General features: G+C 36.4%; 1 protein-coding gene and 1 long non-coding RNA gene across 7 annotated transcripts in view; one reads left to right on the plus strand and one right to left on the minus strand.

The window, feature by feature from the left end:
* The window catches only part of A2M (alpha-2-macroglobulin), a 35545-nt gene extending 28938 nt beyond the window's left edge, over window positions 1-6607 (minus strand). Inside the window, exons 1-7 of the mRNA XM_014850954.3 lie at window positions 6340-6607; window positions 4580-4763; window positions 3331-3490; window positions 3112-3164; window positions 2204-2224; window positions 1773-1941; window positions 1232-1316 (exon numbers count right to left, since the gene is read on the minus strand). Of these exons, the coding sequence (XP_014706440.2) occupies window positions 1232-1316; window positions 1773-1941; window positions 2204-2224; window positions 3112-3164; window positions 3331-3490; window positions 4580-4763; window positions 6340-6425 (758 nt within the window). The 5' untranslated portion in view covers window positions 6426-6607. The remainder of the gene's footprint in view (window positions 1-1231; window positions 1317-1772; window positions 1942-2203; window positions 2225-3111; window positions 3165-3330; window positions 3491-4579; window positions 4764-6339) is intronic.
* A 1168-nt stretch (window positions 6608-7775) lies between these two features.
* Window positions 7776-23205, plus strand: part of LOC139041560 (uncharacterized) — an 80922-nt gene continuing 65492 nt past the window's right edge. Inside the window, exon 1 of one of the 6 annotated variants that reach the window (XR_011496950.1) lies at window positions 7776-7893. This is a non-coding gene — a long non-coding RNA (uncharacterized lncRNA). Of the gene's footprint in view, window positions 7894-10005; window positions 10349-11273; window positions 11376-23205 lie in introns of those variants that run through there. The other 5 variants (XR_011496947.1, XR_011496945.1, XR_011496948.1 and 2 more) reach the window with 5 other exon arrangements.

A 23205-nucleotide genomic window follows, 5' to 3' on the forward strand; every position in this document is an offset into this window, starting at 1 on the left:
TCCCCTTTAGCTATTGTGCGTTTACTCTCTGTACTTCCCCCTAATCTCTGCAGGGCTCATAATGTGGAGGGCCAGTGAACTAAATGATGACCCTTCTTTTTAAAAAATCTCCAGTGCAACATGCTGAAATTTACTATAGTTTTCTTTCATTATGCCTTTTTTCCCCTAATTTTTTATTTTCCACTTCATCTTTTAAAAAATATCTTTCTTACTACAAAAGCTAAACCTGTTCTTAAGAGAAAAACAATACCAAGAAAACAAAGAGAAGAAACAAACACCCTCAATTCTACTTAAGAAAACAGACTGTTAATAGGATGGTGTCTCTCCTTCCATCATCCTTTCCCTATGTGTAGCCATCTCTGTTTATGTAGAGTTTTACTTGTTTACTTTTTACAAAAATGGGATTGTGCCATAAATATGATGATTGCTGTGTTTTCTAGAGCGTTTGTTTCCTTCCCTATTTAAAATATCCTCTATATCTCTATTTACAAGAGTATTGGTTCACCAGGTATATGGGAACAGGAACTTGGTGGCCATTACTCTGAGACAGTGCTGGGGCAGGGACTCAGCTGAATAGTGGGTGTGTTACATATGTGGTCATTAGGCAGGACCGGTTTCTTCACTCTGCCTGCTCTTTCTGCTAGTCCTACTGCTGGATTGCTGGAGATGGACGCACAAGATCCTGGAAACATGATACTTGAGAGGTCTTGTCCAGTCTCGTCAGTAAAAATGCAGTACAAAGAGGTATGCGACATGTCTTAGGTAGACCAATCAGTTAGAGGAGATTTCAGTAATATGCCTATTTCTACAAATTCTGAATCTAAGCTATTTTTCCATTCTGTATGCAAGGTCAGGTAAATGGTCTTTTGAGGATTGAATTTCCTTGACAATCTGGTGAAGAGTGAGTCAGTACCCTTCAACATTATCCCATTTGTGTGTGTGTGTGTGTGTGTACATCTGCAGCTTTGTCACTTTCAGAATTGATCCTAATAGCGTAGTCTGTCTAGGAACAGTTGCCTGCCCCATTGTAGTTACAATAATACTGATAAGGACATGCAAGAAAGTAAGAAGGAAAAACAGAAAAGCAACAGGAAAGTTCTAGAGATGGGGATGCTCCCATTTACTTAAAGTATTTTTTCCGCCACTGTTTCTAGAGAAACCAGCCAAAATATTCCAAATGGTGAGTCTCCTTTAAATAATTACCCTCAAAAGATTAAAAAAGTCAACTCACAGGCCACACACTGACACATTCACCTCTTGTTCCAAGATGGTGATTATCTTTGGCACTGTTACTTGCACTTCAAACTTGGGAAGCACTGTTCATTGGAGATAAAGGAAGTTGGTGATTGGTTTTCAACTTTTGGGGAATTAGTATTTTCAGGTTCTCCATAACAATTCCCTAATAACATTTTAGGGCTCTGCAAAGGTAACTCTTCTCTCCAATATATCTACCTTATTCTTAAATGGAGATTCTGGTTGAAGGACTATGACAGATCACTGTAACCTTAATGAATTATGGCAGACTCCAGTAAAACAAGAATGCTTTACATTTTTTTTGAAATTAAAAATTGCTACAAAAATAACCAAGCCTTATGAAGTCCTATTCACAAGTCATTGAAGGTTCTCATTGAAGTTAGATATAATTAATTCTATTCCAAGCCCAATCTCACCCATTTCCATGGGAAATGGAAGGAATCCAAGTAGGCTCAAATTCTAGGCCCTAGAAGTTTAAGTCTGAAGAAAAACGGTCCATGATTTTCCATAATCCATACCAAATTCCTCCACGATGAAGGGGTGCTCTGCCCTTCCACCCGATTCCTTCTGTACCACCACCTTATAGGAGCCCTGAAAGGGCTCTGATGAGAGGGGGAAGGTCAGTTGCTTGAGGCCACTCTCTAGCTTAAGATTCTGCCATTGTGCAATGCGATTTTCTTTGGGGTCCTGTGGATACATTAATTATAACTTACAAAATAGTCTAGAGTATTAGAAACAAAAAAGGAAATCTAGGAAAATCCCATGTTATCAACAAAAAGGGCAAATGGGGTCATGGTGAGGAGTGGAGAGTTAGAACCATCTAGTGCTATATAAGTTTGAAGGCTTCTCCTTAATGACAAGTGTCTGGGATATTGCAAGAACCTCTCAAGAATATTTCCCCTAAATGTATTACTTTACTTATAATTATCAAATGTTTCATGTTGCTTACCTTAATGTATACTAGTGGAATCTGAAAGACAAAAGAGAAAGAAAGGAGTTTAGAATTGTTCTCAAATATTCTCAATTATGATTTGTAAGCAAGATAGCTTTATGTAGAATAACTCTATCTGTAGTTGAACACAGAAAACTTCCAGGTTAATTTTTTGACATAATTTTTAATTAATCCATTTTAAGCAATTTATAAATAATGGTAAGACCTTACTAGGCCATCAGTAACAAATATATGTGTACTGCTATTCACTAGGAAAGAGATTTACTAACATTACTTAAATGCTTATAGCATCCCAGTAAAGAACACTCCTTTTTCTATAAAATTTTACAGTTTGAGAAATAAACACTAACAGAGCTATGGGCTCAGTTGCCCTCTGTATCTGTGGGTTCTGTGATGGAGGAACAGATTTGGGAAAGAAAAATCAAGGCTTTGGTTTTATGTCTGTATTAAAATGGAAAGAGATTTTTCTTACCGTAAATATCAAGTGTTAGCCTGGAGTAACAAAATTAATTACACTCATCTTTCTTTGTAGAAGAGGTTTTGGTTGGTGTGTTTAGAAAAATTCCAAATCTTGGAGAAATTATTTGAACTTAAATTACTTGATGATTTAGTTGTGTCTACTATTTAACATATCTTTCTAATTTGCCTAATTGAGAACTATCTAAAGAGTAAATTTAACTGCATGAGAACTGAGTATCAGTACCAAGGTAGACAAAATTAACTCCTTCTTGACAAGGGATTATGTTTTAAATGAAGATCTTGCACTACTGTAATGCCAGAAATTACTGTTATTGATGTCACATTGGTACTTCCCCAAGCCTGGTACTTCCCCAACACCAAAAAAACAGACTCCCACCCTGTTTATACAGATAATAATGATTCTATACAGATATTAGGAAACTCACCAACTCATTCAGGGGATAAAAATTTTCATCCAACACGACAACACGAAACTTCACTGAAACGGAAATATTTTCTATGAGCTCCAGAAACGTTAAACCAGGTCTATAGGCTGGTAAGACAAACTATGAAGGAACCCAAATTATAGGGCCTTTAACTGGAGAATGTGAAGGGAAGAAAGAGCTTTCCTTTTGAAGTTTTCCTGACTGTAGGCCTCTTCGTACCTGTCTGCCCTGGTTTGTAGATGGGTTTGTCTGTCTGGACAAAGACCAGGCTCTCTTTCTTTTTAATCAGCACTGTGGTCCGCTTCTTGAATTCTTGGGTTGCTCCTTTGACTTGGATAGTGAGGAACATCACCTCCTCATTGGATGACGATCTTGGGACCTGAAACACAGGAAAGACCCTGAGAACCCAATCAGTCTATCAAGTGTCCCCAAGCATCCCTGGTTCCATTCCTCACTGGAGATCTTGCCCCTTTTGCTTAACTTCACTCCCTTATTCTCAGCAGGGAGAGTTGGCACAGACAAGAATTACTTCTGTCATTTTACAAGTGAGGAGACAGAACACAAGATGGAGGAAAACACATCACTAAGAGAAACCATAAATGAGACTCATCTCTCCTTATAGATCAGCCAGTACAGTCTTGATTCAACTGCACACTGAACTTCACCAAATTAGTGTTATGTGCTAAAAGGGCATGGTAGAAGCATCTCATAAGGGTATGAGGAAGAAAACTACAATATTTTATTGCTGTAGGCTGTAAGCATTTTACGTACGACCAACTCTGAAGAGATGTTGGATAGCTGTTCATGGTAATTTCTACAATTTTCACTTTTAGAAAGAGTATGCGGTGATGCATTCCTGTCAGCCTGCCACTCGGGGCTTATGTTGAACACTGGCTTAGTTTGCTTTATTAATATTTTTTTTTCCATTTTAAGAAGTCACATTTTCCCTTTGTCCGGTGCATACTGCTTTTTTTCTAACAGGAATTTTCCTTGATTATTAAGTTTATTTTTAATATGCTTATAAATATTTGTCTCCCATGTTGGAAATTCATGCATTGCTTCTTTTTTTTTTTTTTTTTGAGGAAGTTTAGCCCTGAGCCAAACTTTTTTGCTCCTCCTCTTTTTGCTGAGGAAGACTGGCCTGGAGCTAACATCCATGTCCATCTTCCTCTCCTTTATACTTGGGACGCCTACTACTGCATGGCTTTTTGCCAAGCGGTGCCATGTCTGCACCCGCGATCAGAGCCAGTGAACCCTGGGCCGCCGAGAAGCAGAACGTGCAAACTTAACTGCTGCACCACTGGGCGGCCCCAGTGCATTGCTCCTTGATTTCCACACTCAGTTGTTACATTTAGATTCCTTCCTGAAGTCCTTGCCAGCCTCTCAAAGCCTTATCTTGACTGAATTCTAGATCCCTATCGTGCTGACCAATAGAACCAAGTATATTAAGTCAAACAGCCATACTCACAATGAAACTGACACAGTGGAATAAGTCCTTCTCTGCCACCAAGTCAGTGAAGAGGCTTCTGTTCTCCCTGAGAGACTCCAAAGAAGCACTTACAGTCACGGTCTCATTCAGTTGGCTCAGAAGGAGACAGCCTTTCTCAAGGATCTCAGAGTGGAGCAGGGAGGGGACCAGCACCATATAGTGCCTGGGAATGAGGGAGTCCAGTTAGAGGAGAGTGTAGGAGGAGAGGTATTGTTATCAACAGCACTATTTTACATCACAATTATTGTTACTATCATTAGTTCTATACCAAGAGAAGACATATTGATAAGCATGAAATTGATCTCTGCTGTTGAATGACATGGGTGAGAATTGTTCCCCTTTCCATCATCAGCACCATGGCAGTGAACATTTTACTTGAAGTGAGCCTTAAATAGATTAAAATTTGCAGGTATACCTCACTTTAAGGAACCCAAATATTTGTGCATATAAATTCAAATAAAAATACACTAATTTGGGGGCTGGCCCGGTGGCCGAGTGGTTAAGTTCAAGCACTCCGCTGCAGGCGGCCCAGCGTTTTGTTGGTTCGAATCCTGGGTGCGGACATGGCACTGCTCATCAAACCACGCTGAGGCAGCGTCCCACATGCCACAACTAGAAGGACCCACAACGAAGAATATACAACTATGTACCAGGGGGCTTTGTGGAGAAAAAGGAAAAAAATAAAATCTTAAAAAAAATACACTAATTTTATTTATTCATGTTGTAAATCTATTTTACACTAGGATTGCTGGACAAAGGAAGCACGTTCTCAGGTGGGGCACTACAAAAATCAATTTACAGAATTTCATTGAATATATATATACATATATATATATTTAACAACCCTATGAAAGTGGTATGGCAAGTCTTTGTTTCCACTTTACAGATATAGAATACTTTCAAAGCACATCTTTAATAAGAATAATGAGTTGTTTTTATGTATCCATGGATGGATATTCCTTATTGCAAGAATTAAACAAGGTCTAATATTAATTCTTTTGCTATTTTTGGTTTGTGTAGATACAAGTGCTGTGAAAAACTGCTCACGTGAAAGTAAATAAATGACAGATACAACAATTATATCACTCCTTCCAGAGTATGTGTTCCAAATCACCCAGTGCTCTGTTATCAAGAATTGCTTCTAATCATCTATCACCTGATATTTCCTTTTGATCTTCCTTCAATTTTGTTAAAACAGAGAATTCATCACCACTTGATCTGCGAAAGGATTTTCTCCCGTCATGAGAGTCCTTTTCTTTCTCAGCATCATCAGTATTTCAAATTCTTCCTTTATTTGGCACCCTAGAGATTTTTATACTCCAGGACAGTGCTCCATGGTAACAGCTGATTGAGGGAGAGGTTTGTCTTTCTCTTATGAAGTGTTAGATAGGCAATTAAGAAGGGGAGGTAAGAAACCATAAATAGTATGGTCTCAAGCAGATCAATAGGAATCTGAGGATCTGAAAATTGATTCCTTTAAAAGTATCAATTTCCAATGCCCCTTAGAAAGTCTTTATATATCCTCAGAGAATTTAGAGATTCAGAGATCCAGAGTGTTGGAGAAAAATGGTTGTGAATAAGTGAAGAATGAAGAATCCAGATTTATGAAAGCTCATCATTGGAAGAGACCTTAGAGATAAGAAAGTGACAGTTTCATAGGAAAGGCAAATGAATGATGTAAAGAAGAATCTGAAATAAATGAAAGGACTCTTTAAGTTTATGCTCTACGTGAAACTCACGGTTTTCCAGAGACTGAGGCATTTGTAGGCATGAAGACCAGAAGGAGGAGAATAAAACTTGGATGAAGGTATTTGCTCTTTCCCATCTTGCAGGAAGAAGGGACTCAGGGAGATCAGATTGTATTGTACCCTACTCCCTGCAATTGGTCTGGTCCCAAGCATTCCTCAGAGCAACTGTGCTTTATGCTGCTCTCTGTGCAAACAGGAATTTCCACCCACACAAGTTGTCTAAACAAAATAGAGTCTCTGAACATTTTCTGAAAGGGTCATTGCTCTCAGGGGCCTACTTACAGTCAAGGTTAATTCCTCGTGGGCTAAATAGAATTCCCGGAGGGATAAAATCCACATTCCGGTTAGTGCTCACTTTCTCTGGGTTTTACCGTAAAGCAGCTAATCAGCTTTTGACCCTTTCTCTCTCTTATTCCTTTCCACTTCCCCACAGCACTTTTTGTGGCTTTCCTCACATTTCTTACGTGAATAGTTGGCAAGGGAAGCTACAATTTAAGCAACACTGGGCAGGCTGAAAATAGATATTTCACTACAAGTCAGTGTGCCTGCACGTCCTCCACTAGAAACACCTACCTTAAATGTTGAAGAAGCTTCAGAATTCAGCAGTCCTCTGTGGAAATGATATTGGATTAAGCTAATAGGTTTTTGCCCTTAGAGATATCACCGGATTGCAGATGAAGAGCCAGGCCCTGGAAAAGGAACAATAGAAAATATTTTCCTGAATTAAGAAAGTGAAAAGATGGAAGGAGAAGTAGCCTGACCTCAAAAACAAGCTTTGACTTATTGTGCCTAACAAAGATCCAATTGCCTTTACCAGCTACTGTACAAATTTCCTTACTGCCTTCTAAATATGCTACTCCTCACCAGTCTTTAATCATATACACTATTCTATCCATCCATCCATCTATCTATCCATTTGGTTGTTTTATAAGTATTTGTTGAGCCTAGCAGGGCCGGATATCATGCAAAATCATGGAGATGGAATGATCAAATATGTAGAAACGGATCCATACTAAGAGGTCTTACATTTTTGTTGGTGTGAGAGCAGAGAAATAAACAAGCAACAAAAATACAGTGGTCAAACATTATGATCAGAGAAATTCAGGATGCTCTGGGAGCACATAAGAGGTGTACACAAGACAGACTTGGGCCTTGGAAAGGAAATCTAAGGGAAAGAAAAATGTAAATTAAGCTCTGAAGTAAGAGTAGTGGTTAGCCAGAGGAAGGAAGGAGGTGAAACGTGCACATTAAGAATGACATTTACAAAGGCTCAGGAGGTGAGAACAATCATGACACGTTCAGTGAAATGAGAAGTATTTCGAATGGAGAAAATACCTATACACTTAGAAAAGTGGTGAAGCAAGCTGGCTTCAAATAAAAAATGAACTTGTTGGCACTATTAAGGTGTTTGGGGAATAGTCAGTGGAGTGACTTTCCCAGATCTGTTTCTTGGAAAGATCACTCTAACTGAAATTTGGAACACTGACTGGAAGAGGGCAGTCCAGGAGGCAGGGAGACCATTTGGGAGCTGACACAATTATACAGGTGAGAGATGATTACATTTTGAACTAGAGAATTCATAATAAGATTGGAAAGAGGTTGATGGATTTATATCATATTTAAGAGGTAAAATTATAGCACATAGGGCATACATGTGCATGTGATGGATAAAAGAGAATGTGCCTTTCGATTTTCCTGGCTGGTCACTGAGTGAATTGTGTTGCCTTTAAGAGATTGAGAGAAACAGAGGAAACACAGGGTGGGAATAGAAGGAGGACAGAGGGCTGAGAGTTGGGAAGATAGAGTCTATTTTAGAATGTGCTTGTGGGATATTTAAGTATCGATATTCATAGAGAGTTTAACATTTACATCTAGGGCTTAGAGCAGTGTGGTCTTATAGAAATATAATGTGAGCTTCCTATGTAATTTTGTGTTTTCTAGTAGCCACATTACAAAACAAAAAGAAATAGATTAAATTAACTTTAATTATATATCTTGCTTAACTCAATATATCAAAAATATTATTTCAACATTTAATCAATATAAAAATTATTAATGAGATACTTTACATTCTTTTTTCGTGCAAAGTCTTTGAAATCTGGTGTGGAATTTACACTAACAAGACATATCAGTTTATACTAGTCACATTTTAAGTGCTCAATAACCCATGTGGCTACTGGTCACCATATTTGACGTAGTGGGCTTAGAGCAATGTTTTTCAAATTATAGGTCACCATCTATAGTAAATTATAATATCATGATCACTGAGTCATGACTAAGATTTTAAAAAATGAAATAGAATATAATAAAATAGAAACCAGTGTATCAAACAGAATACGTGAAAATATTGATTTTGGAAACATCTATTTCACATATATGCAGTAGAACCTGTTGGTTGTGTCCTTTTACCCCTTCTCCAATTCTGTCTTTAATAACAGAACTCCTGAGTTTTAGCTGGGCACAAACTGCTTAGCTAGAACTTTGTTTCATAGCCTTCTCCCTTGAAGCTGGACGTGACATAGAACTAAGTTCTGGTGATTGGATTGTGAGTGGAAGTGATGTATGCAACTTTTAGTTTGTGGCTTAAAAAGGAAAGTTAGGTTCTGTGCTGCACCTTTCTTCCTTACGACTGGCTGGAATGTGCACATGATGATGGTATCTGAGCTTCTATCACACAGCATAAGATGGAAGCCATTGTCAAGGAAGACAGAACAACAAGCAAGACACAGTCTGAGTTCCTGAATCATCCAAAGGCCACTCTAGTCTGGACTTTCATGCAAGAGAAAAATACTTTGTCTTATTTAAGCCACTGCATCTTGAGATCTCTTTGTTAGAGCAGAAAAACTTGTATCTTAACCAATATCATTTCTCTTTCCTTATCACTATCTATCTTGATCATCTTTGTCCTTAACTATGAGTGTCCTAGGTCACAATGTAAAAGTTACATTGTGAGATTGTGATAGTATTACATTGTGAGCTAATGAACATGTACAAAATTTCTTATTATAGGTTAAAGTTAAAGCAATCTGAACACTACTGGTTTACCAAGATCTGGTCTACTTGTGTAGATTAGAGATTTATCAGCTTATTGGGAGAGCTGATGCCATGGACATGGATGATAATACCCAAGTAGGATATGTTGATGAAAAGAGAAAAGAAATCAGGACAGAACCCCAAGGAACACTAGTGTCAAGGCAATGGGCAGGAGCACCCACATGGAACAAGAAGGGCCAGAGAGAGAGAGAGAAACACAGTCAGGAGAGTGTGGGGAATCTCTGAGCCCCAAAGAATGGACAATTTTAAGATCAGAATAGTCAAGAGAAGATTTTTACTAGTCAGAGTGATGGGGCTTTATGCTAAGACCTCAATGTTAATAGCATACAAAATTAAAAAAAAATAATTTCTAAAGCTTTCATGATTTAATAGTGTGTTTATCCAAAATATAACAGAACTTAAATTGTTTTTGAGAAACTAGAACTAACTAAACACTTGTTTGCAAGATGAATTACTTAAAGTAGGAGGGACCAAGAACATCAAGAGCATTCATTTGGTGCCTTATCAGAAATGACAAAGATGATCTGTAAAGATTGTTATTGCTAAATCCCTGGCTATTCATGCCAAATGTCACTGTGAAATCAAATGCAAGACTCAATGATCATTTTTTCTGCTGGATTTAGGGACAAGGAGAACGTTGAGACCCAGCTGCTTCAGTGTCTCTGTAGGGCTTGTGGAGGAGTAAGAGGAATATGAGGAACTGGAGCCAGTTTCCCTGAGTTTGTGTAAAGGGAGGAGAGTGACAGAGCAGTACCTGGCAGAGAGGTTAGAGTGAGAGGAGGTTTCTTTAAGAGGAGAGAGACTTGAACAAGTTCAAATGAAATGTCGACTCTTTAAATGCTGAGAGGGAGAATCAAATGAAGGGGAGAGGTTGAACATTGTGGAACGAGAAGTGATGCATGATCCCAGGAGAGAACTCTGAAGATGCGTGAGATGGATGTATTAGGTAAGTGGATGGAGGAATTATCCTCAGGAGAAGTATAACCACAAACAGAGAAAAGTTTTATCTAAAATGCGGCCTTCACCAAGATGGAACTTTCTCTTCTTGGGAAGAGGGAAAATGAGCTAGAGGGGAAAAAATGACTAGATAGTTGTCAGGACACCTGAGTCCTAGTTCTGACTCAGCCATGTGGTCCCGGATAGCTCAGTTAAAGGCTCTGAGCCTCAGCTTCCTCACCAATAAATAGGGGGATAGTAATATCTGTGCTATCATCTTCATGGGGTAGTTTTACACAAGATGCTATATGGAGCAGTTTTTAAAACTGTAAACCTTACTGACCCAGTGAAAATTAATATTCATATTATGAATCTTAATAACTGAGAAAGTGGTCGATTTCATATCTGCCCTGGGCTTTGATATAGGACAGCATCCAAATAAAGACAGCTAGGTTACCTGAGTAACAAGTCCCTGACTGAAAAGAGAACACAAAACTTAGACAAGTTCTACACAATTTTCAAGTTTTAGCAAATAACTACTGTTAGAAAGCTGAGGTAAACGGGTAAGAGAGAAAAGAAAGTAGGAGAAAGAAGAAAGGCAGTTGATGGGAAAAAAGTAAGGCAGAAAACTACAGGAAAACACAAGCTGTTAAGAACAAAGGAGGAATATTTGGGAACTGAGAAAAAATAGGATTAGGAGGTATATGGGGCTTAATAAAAATAAATCAAAATTTATTTTTCTCTTTTATTCTGCAGTGTTGCCAGGAACTGAGTATAGCTGCTCTAACGGTACCAATTATTATACTTAGTTCACTTTGCTTGAGAAATGAGAACCTTTAGGCGAGGTGTAGTTCCTGATAGTAATGATAATGAAGGATATTTCAGCTGGTTACATATTAACTACCTTCAAAATCAGAAAGGTCAGTTAATGGGTTACCATAGTCACTCTGTCAGCGTGTACTTGCCTTATCTTTGCACAGGTATCTTGGGCAAAGCTTGGAGTTAGGGCAATATATATCTACAGAGATGTTCTCAAGGTCAGTGTTTCTCATTTGTGCTCTCTCATTAACGACCTTTTCTGATTTTTGATGAGAAAAATATTTGAATGTACAAAGATAAAAGCATAGCAAATTCTCAGATTGTTTCTATTCAAACAACATGCTTGCCATGGTTTCTCAAAATCGTGAAAAGTTCAGTGTTTTATATTTTAAATTAAAATCTGCTTGCTCCTTTAGATTTCTAAAGAGTACTGGTATTCACAAATAATCTATTTTACTAGACCCGACGTTGCAATACACAGGGATTAGTGCCTGAATTAAAACAACTTAGTACAAACACTAGAATTCAGTGACTGTCCTTATATAACATACTTTTGGGCATGTAGAAGTATTTTTGTATGATGAAATCTGTCCTGTGCATTTGCTATGTCAGAAAGTATACACATTTAAAACTTTTTATAGATGCTGTTACATCACCTGTCTAAGATGACTCTGCCAATTATCTTCTACCAGCAATGCCTATGACTATGTATTTTCCTACATCTTTTAAAATTTTCCCAATCTGATAGAGAAGGGTACATGATATATATTTTCTTCTTTTTCAAGTTTATGATTACTGGTGAAGTCCTATATCATTGTCACTTGTAGGAACTCTATTGCTTGTACTTTGACTTTGACTTGGGGTTTTATTTTCTAATTAGGAATTCTTTTTGTACCCCCAAATTTTAAAAATATTCCCCTATATGTTTTTCCTAATTTAAGTATTTGTGTTTTATATTTTTATTTTTATCTGTATGCAGTTTATTTTTGAATATGAAGCAAGGTAGGGGATATTTTGCCGGTTGAATTTTCCTTTGGTGAACAAACAGTATGTGTGAGTGTGTGTGCACACACATAGTTGTTTCCTAACTTTTCACCATATGAATCCACTTTGTTCTCTGTGATTTTCATGCTCACTGTGGAACTTTTCAGTGTCAAAGCTTTCATTTTAGAGAGAGATATTTAGTCTGGAAACAAACATTAGAGTCAGATTTTAAGAATAGGGAAAGATGAAAGTATTTGTCAAGCTTTATTTAATTACTTAGATGATAAATGATACTAACAGCAACGATAATAATGATAGCTAGTAATTACATAATACTTTATGAATGTGCTGAGTAATGTTCTAAGAGCTTTAGATGTTGTAATTTATTTAATTTTTGTCATGCCCAAAAGTTATTTAAACACTAGTTGAATTGTGGGTTGTTTAAATAACCTGTTAAAACCTGTTAAGTTTTGAAGCCGGCCCCGTGGCTGAGTGGTTACCCTTGGACTATCATTTCCCCATTTCCCTCACCCCTAGCCCCATCAACCACAATTCTATGAGTTCAGCTTTTTTAGATTTTACATATAAGTGAGATCAGACAGTATTTGCCTTTCTCTGTCTGACATTTCACTTAGCATAATACCTTAACGGTTCATCCATGCTCTCACAAATGTCAGGATTTCCTTCTTTTTTATGACTCAATAATATTCCATTGCATGCATATGGTATACCATATTTTCTTTATCCATTCATCTGTTGATGACATTTAGATTGTTTCCATACCTTGACTATTGTCAATAATGCTGCAATGAACACAAGAGTACAAGTATCTCTTTGAGATACTGATTTCATTTCCTTTAGGTATATACTCAGAATGGGATTGATGGATCAGGTAGTCGTTCTATTTTTAATTTTTTGAGGAAGCTCCATACTGTTTTCTTTTCTTTATTTTTTTTAGTTTTCCCTTTCTGCCTCACCCACCCATCAACCAGACAAGTCCTCGATAGTCCTCTCTTCCCTTTAAGAAGAACAGGGTATATGAATCACTGGCCTAAACCTGCCCTCTGGATTTTCCCATCACCATGGCAACTGGAACAGGGAGGTAGGGCTTCCTCAACCTGTATCTGGCTTGAGGCCTGCACCAGCCACGTTGGTGCAGGAGCACAGGCTTCCCAGACACAGCATGTGCCTTAGCTCCATCTTGGAGCTTGAGCCAGAGCCTGATTCCTAGTATTCTGAGCAGTAGGCTATGTCAAACTAAACCTGCACCACCCTCCCGACTCTGCCACCACTGTGCTCATCAGGCCTGTGGCTGGTCCTCCCAAATTGCATCCTCCCATACTTTTTTCCATAGTGGCTGCACAAATTTGTATTCTTACCAACAGTGTACAAGAATTCTTTTCTCCACATCCACACCAACATTTATTGTCCTTTGCTTTTTGATAATAACCATTCTAATAGGTGTGAGGTCTCATTGTGGTTTTGATTTGCATTTCCTTGATGATTAGTGATGTGGAGTACCTTTTCATATACCTGTTGACCATCTGTATGTCTTCTTTTGAGAAATGTCTATTCAAGTGTCTTTGCACATTTTAAAATCAGGTCATTTGTTTTTTTTGCTTTTGAGTTGTATGAGTTACTTATATATTTTGTATATTAACCCCTTATCAGATAGATAATCTGCAAATATTTTCTCCTATTCCATAGGTTGCCTTTTCATTTTGTTAATTGTTTCCTTTACTGTGCAGGTGCTTTTTAATTTGATGAAATCCCACTTGTCTATTGTTGTCTTTGTTGTCTGTGCTTTTTGGTGTCATACCCAGGAAATCATTTCCCAGCCCAGTATCTACAAACCTTCCCCTTTATTTTCTTCCAAGAGTTGCATTGTTTGAGGTTTCGCATTTAGGTCTTTAAGTCATTTAAAGCTGATTATTGTTTATAGTGTGAGACAGGGGTTCAATTTCATTCTTTTGCATTTATATATCCAATTTCCCCAACACCATTTACGGAAGAGACTATTTTTCCCCCATTGTGTATTCTTGGCACCCATGTTGAATATCAGTTAACCGTATACCAGAGGGGTTATTTCTGGGCTCTCTATTCTGTTTTATTGGTCTGTCTTTGTGCTAGTGCTATATTATTTTGATTACTGTAGTTTTGTATTATGCCTTGAAATCAAGGAGTTTGATACCTTCAGCTTTGTTCTTCTTGTTCAAAATTATTTTAGCTATTCAGGGTCTTTTGTAGCTCCAAATGAATTTTAGGATTGATTTTTCTATTTCTTCAAAAAATGCCATTGAGATTTTGATAAGGATTGCATTGAATCTATAGGTTGATTTGGGAAGTATGGACACTTTAACTGTATTAATTCCTGCAATCCATGAACACAGGCTGTCCTTCCACTTGTGTCTTTTAAAGTTTCTTCCAGCAATGTTTTGTAGTTTTCAGTGTACAAATATTTCGCCTACTTGGTGAAGCGTATTCCTAAATATTTTGTTCTTTTTGATGCCATTGTAAATGGAATTGTTTGCTTAATTTCCTTTTTGTGTAAGATATTGTTAGTGTATAGAAACACAACTGATTTTTTTATGTTAATTTTTTATCCTGCAACTTTACTACATTTGTTTGTTAGTTCTAACAATTTTGTTTTGTGTGTGTGGAGTCTTTAGGGTTTTCTACATATAAATCATAACATCCATAAACAGAGATAGTTTTATTTCTTCCTTTCTAATATGGATGCTTTAATTTCCTTTTCTTGCATAATTGTTCTGGCTAGGACTTCCAGCACCATATTGAACAGGAGAGGAGAGAGTGGGCGTCCTTGCATTGTTGTGGATTTTAGAGGGGTAAATTCAACTTGATTATGGTGTATGATTCTTTTAATGTGGTGTTCCATTCATTTTGCTAGTATTTTGTTTAGAATTTTTGCATCTATGTTCATCAGGAATATTGGCCGTAGTTTTCTTTTCTTGTGATATCTTTGTCTGACTCTGCTATCAGGTTGATGCTGGCCTCATAAAATGAGTTTGGAAATGTTCCCTCTTCTTTTCTCTTTTGAAAGAGGTTAAGAACTGGTAGTAATTCTTTAAATGTTTGGTGGGATTTACCCATGAAGCCATCTGGCCCTGGGCTTTCCTTTGTTGGGAGTGTTTTGATTACTCCTTCAATCTCCTTATTTGTTATTCATCTGTTCAGCCTTTCTGTTTCTTCATGGTTCATTTTTGGTAGGTTGTATGTCTAAGAATTTCTCCATTTTTTCTAGATTATCCAATTTGTTGGTTTATAACTGTCCATAATAGTCCCTGATCACGTTTTTCATTTCTGTGAGAATAGTTGTAATATCTTCTCTTTCATTTCTGATTTTATTTATGTGAATCTGCTCTTTTTTTCCTAGTCTAGCTAAGGATTTGTCAATTTTGTTTATCTTTTCAAAAAATCCACTTTTAGTTTCTCTGATTTTTAAAATTGGTTTTCTTTCCCCTATTTCATTTGTTTCTGCTCTATTCTTTATGATATTCCTTCTTTTGCTAAATTTGGGTTTAGTTTGTTCTTCATTTTCTAATTCCTTGAGGTGTAAAGTTGCATTCTTTATTAGATATTTTTCTTCTCTCATACCATAGGCATTTATTGCCATAAATTTCCCTCTTTAGTATTGCTTTTGCTGTATCCCGTAAATTTTGGTATGTTGTGTTTAATTTTTGTTTGTCTTGAGATAATTTCTAATTTCCTTTGAATCTTTTCTTTGACTCAACAGTTGTTTAAAAGTGTATTGTTTAATTTCCATGTGGTTGTGAATTTTCATGTTTTCTTTCTATTATTGATTTCTAGTTTCATGTCATTGTGATTGGAAAAGATACTTGGAATGATTTCACTCTTCTTGAATTTGTTAAAGAGTTGTTTTGTGACCTAACATGTGATCTAGTCTCCACCCTCATTAATGTATCATGTGTACTTGAATGAGTTGCATGGAATGTTTTATATGTGTCTGTTAGGCCCACTTAGTCTGTAATATTGCTCAGTTCTGCTGTTTCCTTATTGATTTTCTGTCTAGATGATCTGTCCTTTTTAGGGAATGGAGTATTGAATCTCCTACTTTATTGTATTGTTCTCTGTTTCTCTCTTCAGTTATGTCAATGTTTACCTTATATATTTAGGTGCTCTGATATTGGGTGCATATATATTTACAATCATTATATCTTTCTTTGAACTGACTTCTTATCATTATATAATGATCTTCTTTATCTCTTGAGACAATTTTTTACTTAAAGTCTATTTTGTCTGGTATGAGTTTAGCCACCTCTGCTGTGTTTTGATTACTATTTGCAGACAATTTCTTTTTCTACCCCTTCACTTTCAGCCTGTGTGTGTTCTTAAATCTAAAGTGAGTCTTTTGTAGACAGTATATAGTTGGGTCTTGTTCTTTTCTTTTATCCATTCAGTGACTTTATGCCTTTTTTTTTAAAGATTTTATTTTTCCTTTTTCTCCCCAAAGCCCTCTGGTACATAGTTGTGTATTTTTAGTTATGGGTCCTTCTAGTTGTGGCCTGTGAGACACTGCCTCAGCATGGCTTGATGAGTGGTGCCATGTCCGCTCCCAGGATTCAAACTGGTGAAACCCTGGGAGGCCAAAGCGGAGTGCTCAAATTTAACCGCTTGGCCATGGGGCTGGCCCCACCCACTTTATGACTTTTGACTAAAGAGGTTAGTCCATTTACATATAAAGTAATTACTGATATGTAAGGACTTACTATTGCCATTTTACTTATTCTTGTCTATTCTGTAGTTCTATTGTTCTTCTCTTGTTGTCTTTCTTTGTGGTTTGATGATTTGATTCTGTTCTCTTTATCTTTTTGTATATCTACTGTATTTGTTTTGTTCTTGTTACCATGAGGCTTGCAGTGAATATTTTATAGTTTTAGCAGTCTGTTTTAAGCTATGAAAACTTAATTTCAATCGCATACTCTACACTTTACTCCCTCTCACACGTTATGTAATTGATGTCAGATTTTACTTCTTTCTATATTGTTGCCATTAAGAAATCTGTGGTTGTAGTTATTCTTACTACTTTTTCTTTCAATTTATATACTAGCATTAAAAGTGACTTAGGTGCATCGTTACGTTTTTCAATGTTTTGTGTTTGTCTTTATAGTTACCTTTAGCAGTGAGATAGATACTTTTATATGCTTTTATGTTGCTGTTGAGCGTCTTTTTGTTTCAACTTGTAGAACTCCTTTTTTTACTTCTTATAAGGCAGGTCTAGTGGTGATGAGCTCCCTTTTGTTGTCTGGGAAAGTCTTTATTTATTCTTATTCTTAAATGACAGTTTTACTGGTAAAATATTCTTAGTTGGCAATTTTCTTCTTTTGTACTTTGAATATGTCATCCATCTCTTTCTTGATCTGCAAGGCTTCTGCTGAGAAGTATGCTGATAGTCTTATGGGGGCTCCCCTATATGTGACAAGTTGCTTTTCTCTTGCTGCTTTCAAGATGCATTCCTTGCTTTTGACTTTTGACAATTTAATTATAAAGTGTCTCTCTGTAGGCCTCTTTAGATTCAATCTTTTGGGAATTTTTGGGTTTCATGAATCTAGTCTATTTCCCTTTCTAGATTGGGAAACTTTTCTATCACTATTTCTTTAATGCCCCTTTCTCTCTCTTCTCCTAGTATTCCCATGATGTGTACATCATTTTGCTTCATGAGGTCCCATCATAAGTCACATAGGCTTTCTTGACTGTTTTCAACTCTTTTTTCCTTTTTTCCTCTAGTTGGGTAATTTCAAATGACTTGTTTTCAAATTTTCTGATTCTTTCTTCTGCTTGATTTATTTTACTTTTGAAGTTCTCTGTTGAATTTTTCAGTTCAGTCATTATATTCTTCAACTCCAGGAATTCTGTTTGGTTCTTTCTTTTTTTTTTGAAATAGTTTCTATTTCTTTATTGAATTTCTCATTTTTTTCATGTTTTGTTTTCCTAATTTCATTTAGTTGTCTATCTGTGTTCTCTTGTAGCTAATTGAGCTTCTTTAAGATGATTATTTCAAATTCTTTGTCAAGCAGTTCATGAATCTCCATTTTTTTTTTTTTTACAGTTGGCTACTGGAGCTTTGTTAGTTTCCTTTAGTAGTGTCATATTTGCCTGATTATTCATGATCCTTGAAACCTTGCATTGATGTCTTTACATTTGAATGAGCAGTCACATCTTCCAGTCTTTACAGACTGGTTTTGGCAAATAAAGACTTCTCCTGCCAGGTTTCTGGACAGATGGGACTGTGCTGGGGTCATGACTGAGTGGGCTGGAGGCAAGTCTCAGGGATGCTTTAGGTCCTGATTGGTTCCAGGGTCAGCGGGCCTATTACCAGATGGTGTTGCTCTTCCAGTGTCTCTGGTTGGACAAGTCTGCCTTTGGGGCTGTGGTTGAATGAGCTGGAGCTGGATCACAGGGTTGCTACCAGTTTGCAGCCAGGTCTGTGGCAGGCAGACTTGTTGCTGGGGTTGCAGGTGGGTATGGTTCTTGCTGGTTCTATGGACAGGTGGGACTGGCGTCAGGGCCATGGAAGAGCAAGGCTGGAGCGGAGTCCACAGGGATATGGGGCTACTTCCAGATCTGCAGCCATTTCCATGGTCAGTAGGTCTGCTACCAGGGCATAGGCCTGCCTTCTCAAAGTGGCTTTCCTCAGTCTTGGGCTCCACTGGGGTGTCTCAACTTCCTACCCGGATCCCAAAGCTCCCACAAAGGCACTTTTGCTTGTGCATGGTTGCCAAATTGGTGTTTATGTGAGAGGATGAGGGCTGGGGTATTTCTATGCTGCCATCTTGCTGATGTGACTCACATTTTAATTTTTATTAGAAAGTAAAAAACATAATTTTTATTGATGAAATCTGTGCACTCTCCTTCTTACATAAAGCACATCTCAATACATTGACTACATTTGTGGTTTCAGCTTCTCTTGGTTGTGAAGCAATTGGAGTTACAAATCTGCCCAGATTCTTTACACTTTTCTTTGAAATTTAGTTATTTTCCCTGGATCTAATTCAATGGCATTTTATAATGATTCATTTCCTTTGAGTCTTTCAATGACTTCAACCCAATTTTTATATAAAAACTGAGATCATTTTTCATATTTTTATTTTATCAGTTCATATAATTTACCAATAACATTTGCAATTATAATAATATAACTGTGTAATAAATTTGACAAGATACCACAATGATTCTGAGTTTGCCACTGTGTAACAGATTTGGCAATATACCACAATGATTCTGTGTATGCAGTTGCATGACAGATTTGGCAATATACCATAATAATTCTGAACAAGCATATAACTCAACTGTTAGGAGCAAAAGTGTGTGGGGATATTAGGGATTATTATTGGCCACAAGGATTTAATATTTCACTGGTTTGATTTTCTGAAATGGAGAATGTTATTTCATCTAATGAGTCTCTTTAAGTGAAGATGGGTTAACATTTTTACTACAGTTCGTTTAAACATTGTGTAAAAATGATATTCCATTGAAACTTTATTTCGAAGAAGTAAAAACCTAAGATTTCATATTTAGGACAAAATATACTCTATGAAACAGCCCTTTATGTGACATAGGACATTTTGAGAAGAAAATTTGAGTTTTGTCTACTGTTTCTTTTATCGCTCATCTTTGCATGAACCTGGTATATAGGCTCCTTAATTTTTGCAGAAGAATGTATAATTTGCCGCAAAAATTCTTATGGTTGGTAAGAATGCAGTTAATTTTTAAGTCAAGAGATAGCTTTTCACCTACCAATTTTCTCTGGCAGAAGCTGTGGTTGAGTGTCTGGACTCAGAAGGTATTTCATCCTTTCAGTTACACTCTTTTGAAGCATGTTAAATATATTCAGTTAACTATATATTTAAGCTCTAACTTTTATAAAACCAAACCACCAGAAAACCACACATTTGGGTTATATCACCTTGGTTTGTTACAAGATTTCATTAGGTGGCTTGTTTTTTAATGTTACCAGCTTGTCATAACCTCTTCCTTTCTTTCTGCCCTTTTTTTCTTATTTCATCAAAAATGGTTGCAAGAAACAATGATATTCAGTTACTCAAAATCTGCACAGCCTGGCACTTCATAGGCATTTAATAACAATAAATATTTATTAAATAAGGAAGCATATTAAATTTAATTTTTAAATTCATGCTAAATATAGATTGTTGTAGAGGGCATTATTCATTATCACTAGTTGATGATAAATTCATTAATTTATTAAGTAAATATTACAAATTCTGTGGGTGACTATGTAATGTCGACGAAAATAATCCATAACCAATCTATAAATGAAAATTTGGGTGAGTTTATTCTGAGCTTAAATCTGAGGATTATAACCCGGGAGAGTCTTTCCACAAAGGAACAGAGCACTCCAAAGAAGTGGGGGTATAAGGGTGGTTATATACCCTCAAAGAGGATGTTTCACATAGGATTGAAATGTCCCTTTTACAATAGTCGCGAGACTGCTCTGTGGGCACAGCGATTGATGGAAATAGCAGGTAGGTCTTCTGTCTCTGTGAACACAGCACGGTGGCAGTCTGTTGTCTCCAGCTGGGTGGTCACAGGTGAGCTGGGAGGTGAGTGCAGCAATCAGTTCCTAGCCTAAGGAAAAATGCTTATCCCTAAGGAAATGCTAACGTGGGGGAAAGTTGCACCTTTATCTCAAGGGCCTTTGTTCTGGCCATAGGAAATGTCTAAGTAGATATGCAATGCGTGCTCAATAGCCACAGTCAGGCCCTTTTGAAAAAAAAAAAAAGTCAGGCCGAATTAGGTTTATACCAAATGGCTTCCTCATATACTCCAATATATCCTATTGCTTGCCATTTTTATTTGTCAGTAAGAATAAATGGTCAATATTATTTAAGATAATTGGAGAGAAGAACCCAACTTTTAACATTTTCAAGTTTTTCAAATATTTCTCTGATTGTAAAAATAATGCACACTTGCCAAATATACAGCCATGGAAAAAATAGGAAACAAGATATGAGCTTCCACTCCAGATATTTCTAGTCTATAAATATTATTGAATATGATAATATATATGAAGATACAGATGTTTTTCTCTTTTTTATCACAATCTTTTTAAATGTACAGTTCAGTAGGTTAGTAGTATTAAGTATATTCACATTGTTGTAAAACAGATTTCCAGAATTTTTTATCTTGAAATTTGAAACTATATCCATTGAACAACAACTCCCCTTTTCCGCCTTATCCAGGCTCCTGATAACTACTATTTTACTTTCTGTTTCTGTGGCTTTGATTACTTTAGATACCTCATATAAGTGGAATCATACATTTGTCTTGTGACTGGCTTATTTCACTTAGTAAAGTATCCTCAAGGTTCATCCAGGTTGTAAAATGTGATAGGATTTCCTTCTTTTTTAAAGCTGAATAATATCCCATTGTATGTCTATACCACATTTTGTTTATCCATTCATCTATTGACAGACATTTAAGTTGCTTCTACCTTTTGGTTATTGTGAATAGTGCTGCTATGAACTTGGGTGTGCAAATATCCCTTTGAGAACTTGTTTTTAATTTTTTTCAATATATACCTAGAAGTGAGATTGCTGCATCATATTGTTCTAATTTTAGATTTTTGAGGAACTGGCATACTCTTTTTCCATAGTGGTCGCACTGTTTTACAATCCCACCAGTAGTGCACAGGGTTTCAATTTCTCCACATCCTTTTTGGTTTTTGATAGTAGCCATACTAATGGGTGTGAGATGATATCTCATTGTGGTTTTGATTTGCATTTCTCTGATGATTAGTGATGCTGAACTTTTCATATGCTATTGGCCATTTGTATATCATCTTTGGAGAAATGTCTATTCAAGTCCTTTGCTCATTTTTTTAATAATCTGCTTATATGACTTTTTGTTGTTTAGTTGTAGGAGTTATTTATATATTTTGGATATAAACTCCTTATCAGATAGATGATTTGAAAATATTGTCTCCATTCTATAGGTTCTTTTGTCACTTTGTTGATTGTGTCCTTTGATGTACAAAAGCTTTTAAGTTTGATGTAATCCCAATTACTTATTTTTGTTTTTGTTGCCTGTACTTTTGGTGTCTTAGCCAAGAAATCATTGCTATGTCTAATGTTATAAAGACTTTCCTCTATGTTTTCTTCTGGGAGTTTTATAGTTTTAGCTCTGAGATTTATTTCTTTAATCCATTTTGAGTTAATTTTTGTATATGGTGTAAGATAAGCGCCCAGCTTCACTTTTTTGCATGTGGATATCCAGTTTTCCCAACAATGTTTGTTGAAGAGGTTATCCTTTCCCCAATGGCACCATGGTTGAAGATCATTTGACTGTATACATGAAGGTTTGTTTCTGGGCTCTCTGTTCTCTTCCATTGATCTATTTGTCTGTTTTTATGCCAGTAACACACTGTTTTGATTACTGTGGCTTTGTTATGTGTTGAAAACATGAAGTGTGAATCCTCCAACTTCATTCTTTTTCAAAATTGTTTTGACTATTCAGGGTCCCTTGAGGTTCCATATGAATTTTAGGATGGATTTTCTTTTAAAAGTGCAATTTTACTATACTATACATTTTGCTCTGCAATTGTTTCCATTAGAATATATGTTGGAGATAACTTCTCATGTCAGCATAAATATTTTTATTGAGAGACACGTTATTTTGAATAATAACCTTATATTTGCATATTATATTTAATCAATACCATATCAATATTCAATCAGTTTTTTTGTTATTCTAATTATTGCACCAATAAGCATCCTTGTCCTTGAGGAGTAATCTGCAAGGTAAATTACTAGAAGTAGAAATATTGGACCAATGGGTCAATACTTGGATGGAAGTTTCACAAGGGAAAGGATTTTGTTCATTGCTTCTATCCCCAGTGCCTAGAACAGTACCTGGCATGTAGGGTGCTTAATAAATATTTATTTATTTATTTATTATGATGAATATGTATATATATATATTCAAATTTTCTAAATTTCTAAAATATAACTTTTCATCTAAATCTCAAAAATTGAGAAGATATTTGTCAAGTAGACAATGGCAAACACT

Source organism: Equus asinus, chromosome 22, assembly GCF_041296235.1.
Source record: "Equus asinus isolate D_3611 breed Donkey chromosome 22, EquAss-T2T_v2, whole genome shotgun sequence".
In the NCBI taxonomy this organism is placed as follows: Eukaryota; Metazoa; Chordata; class Mammalia; order Perissodactyla; family Equidae; genus Equus; species Equus asinus.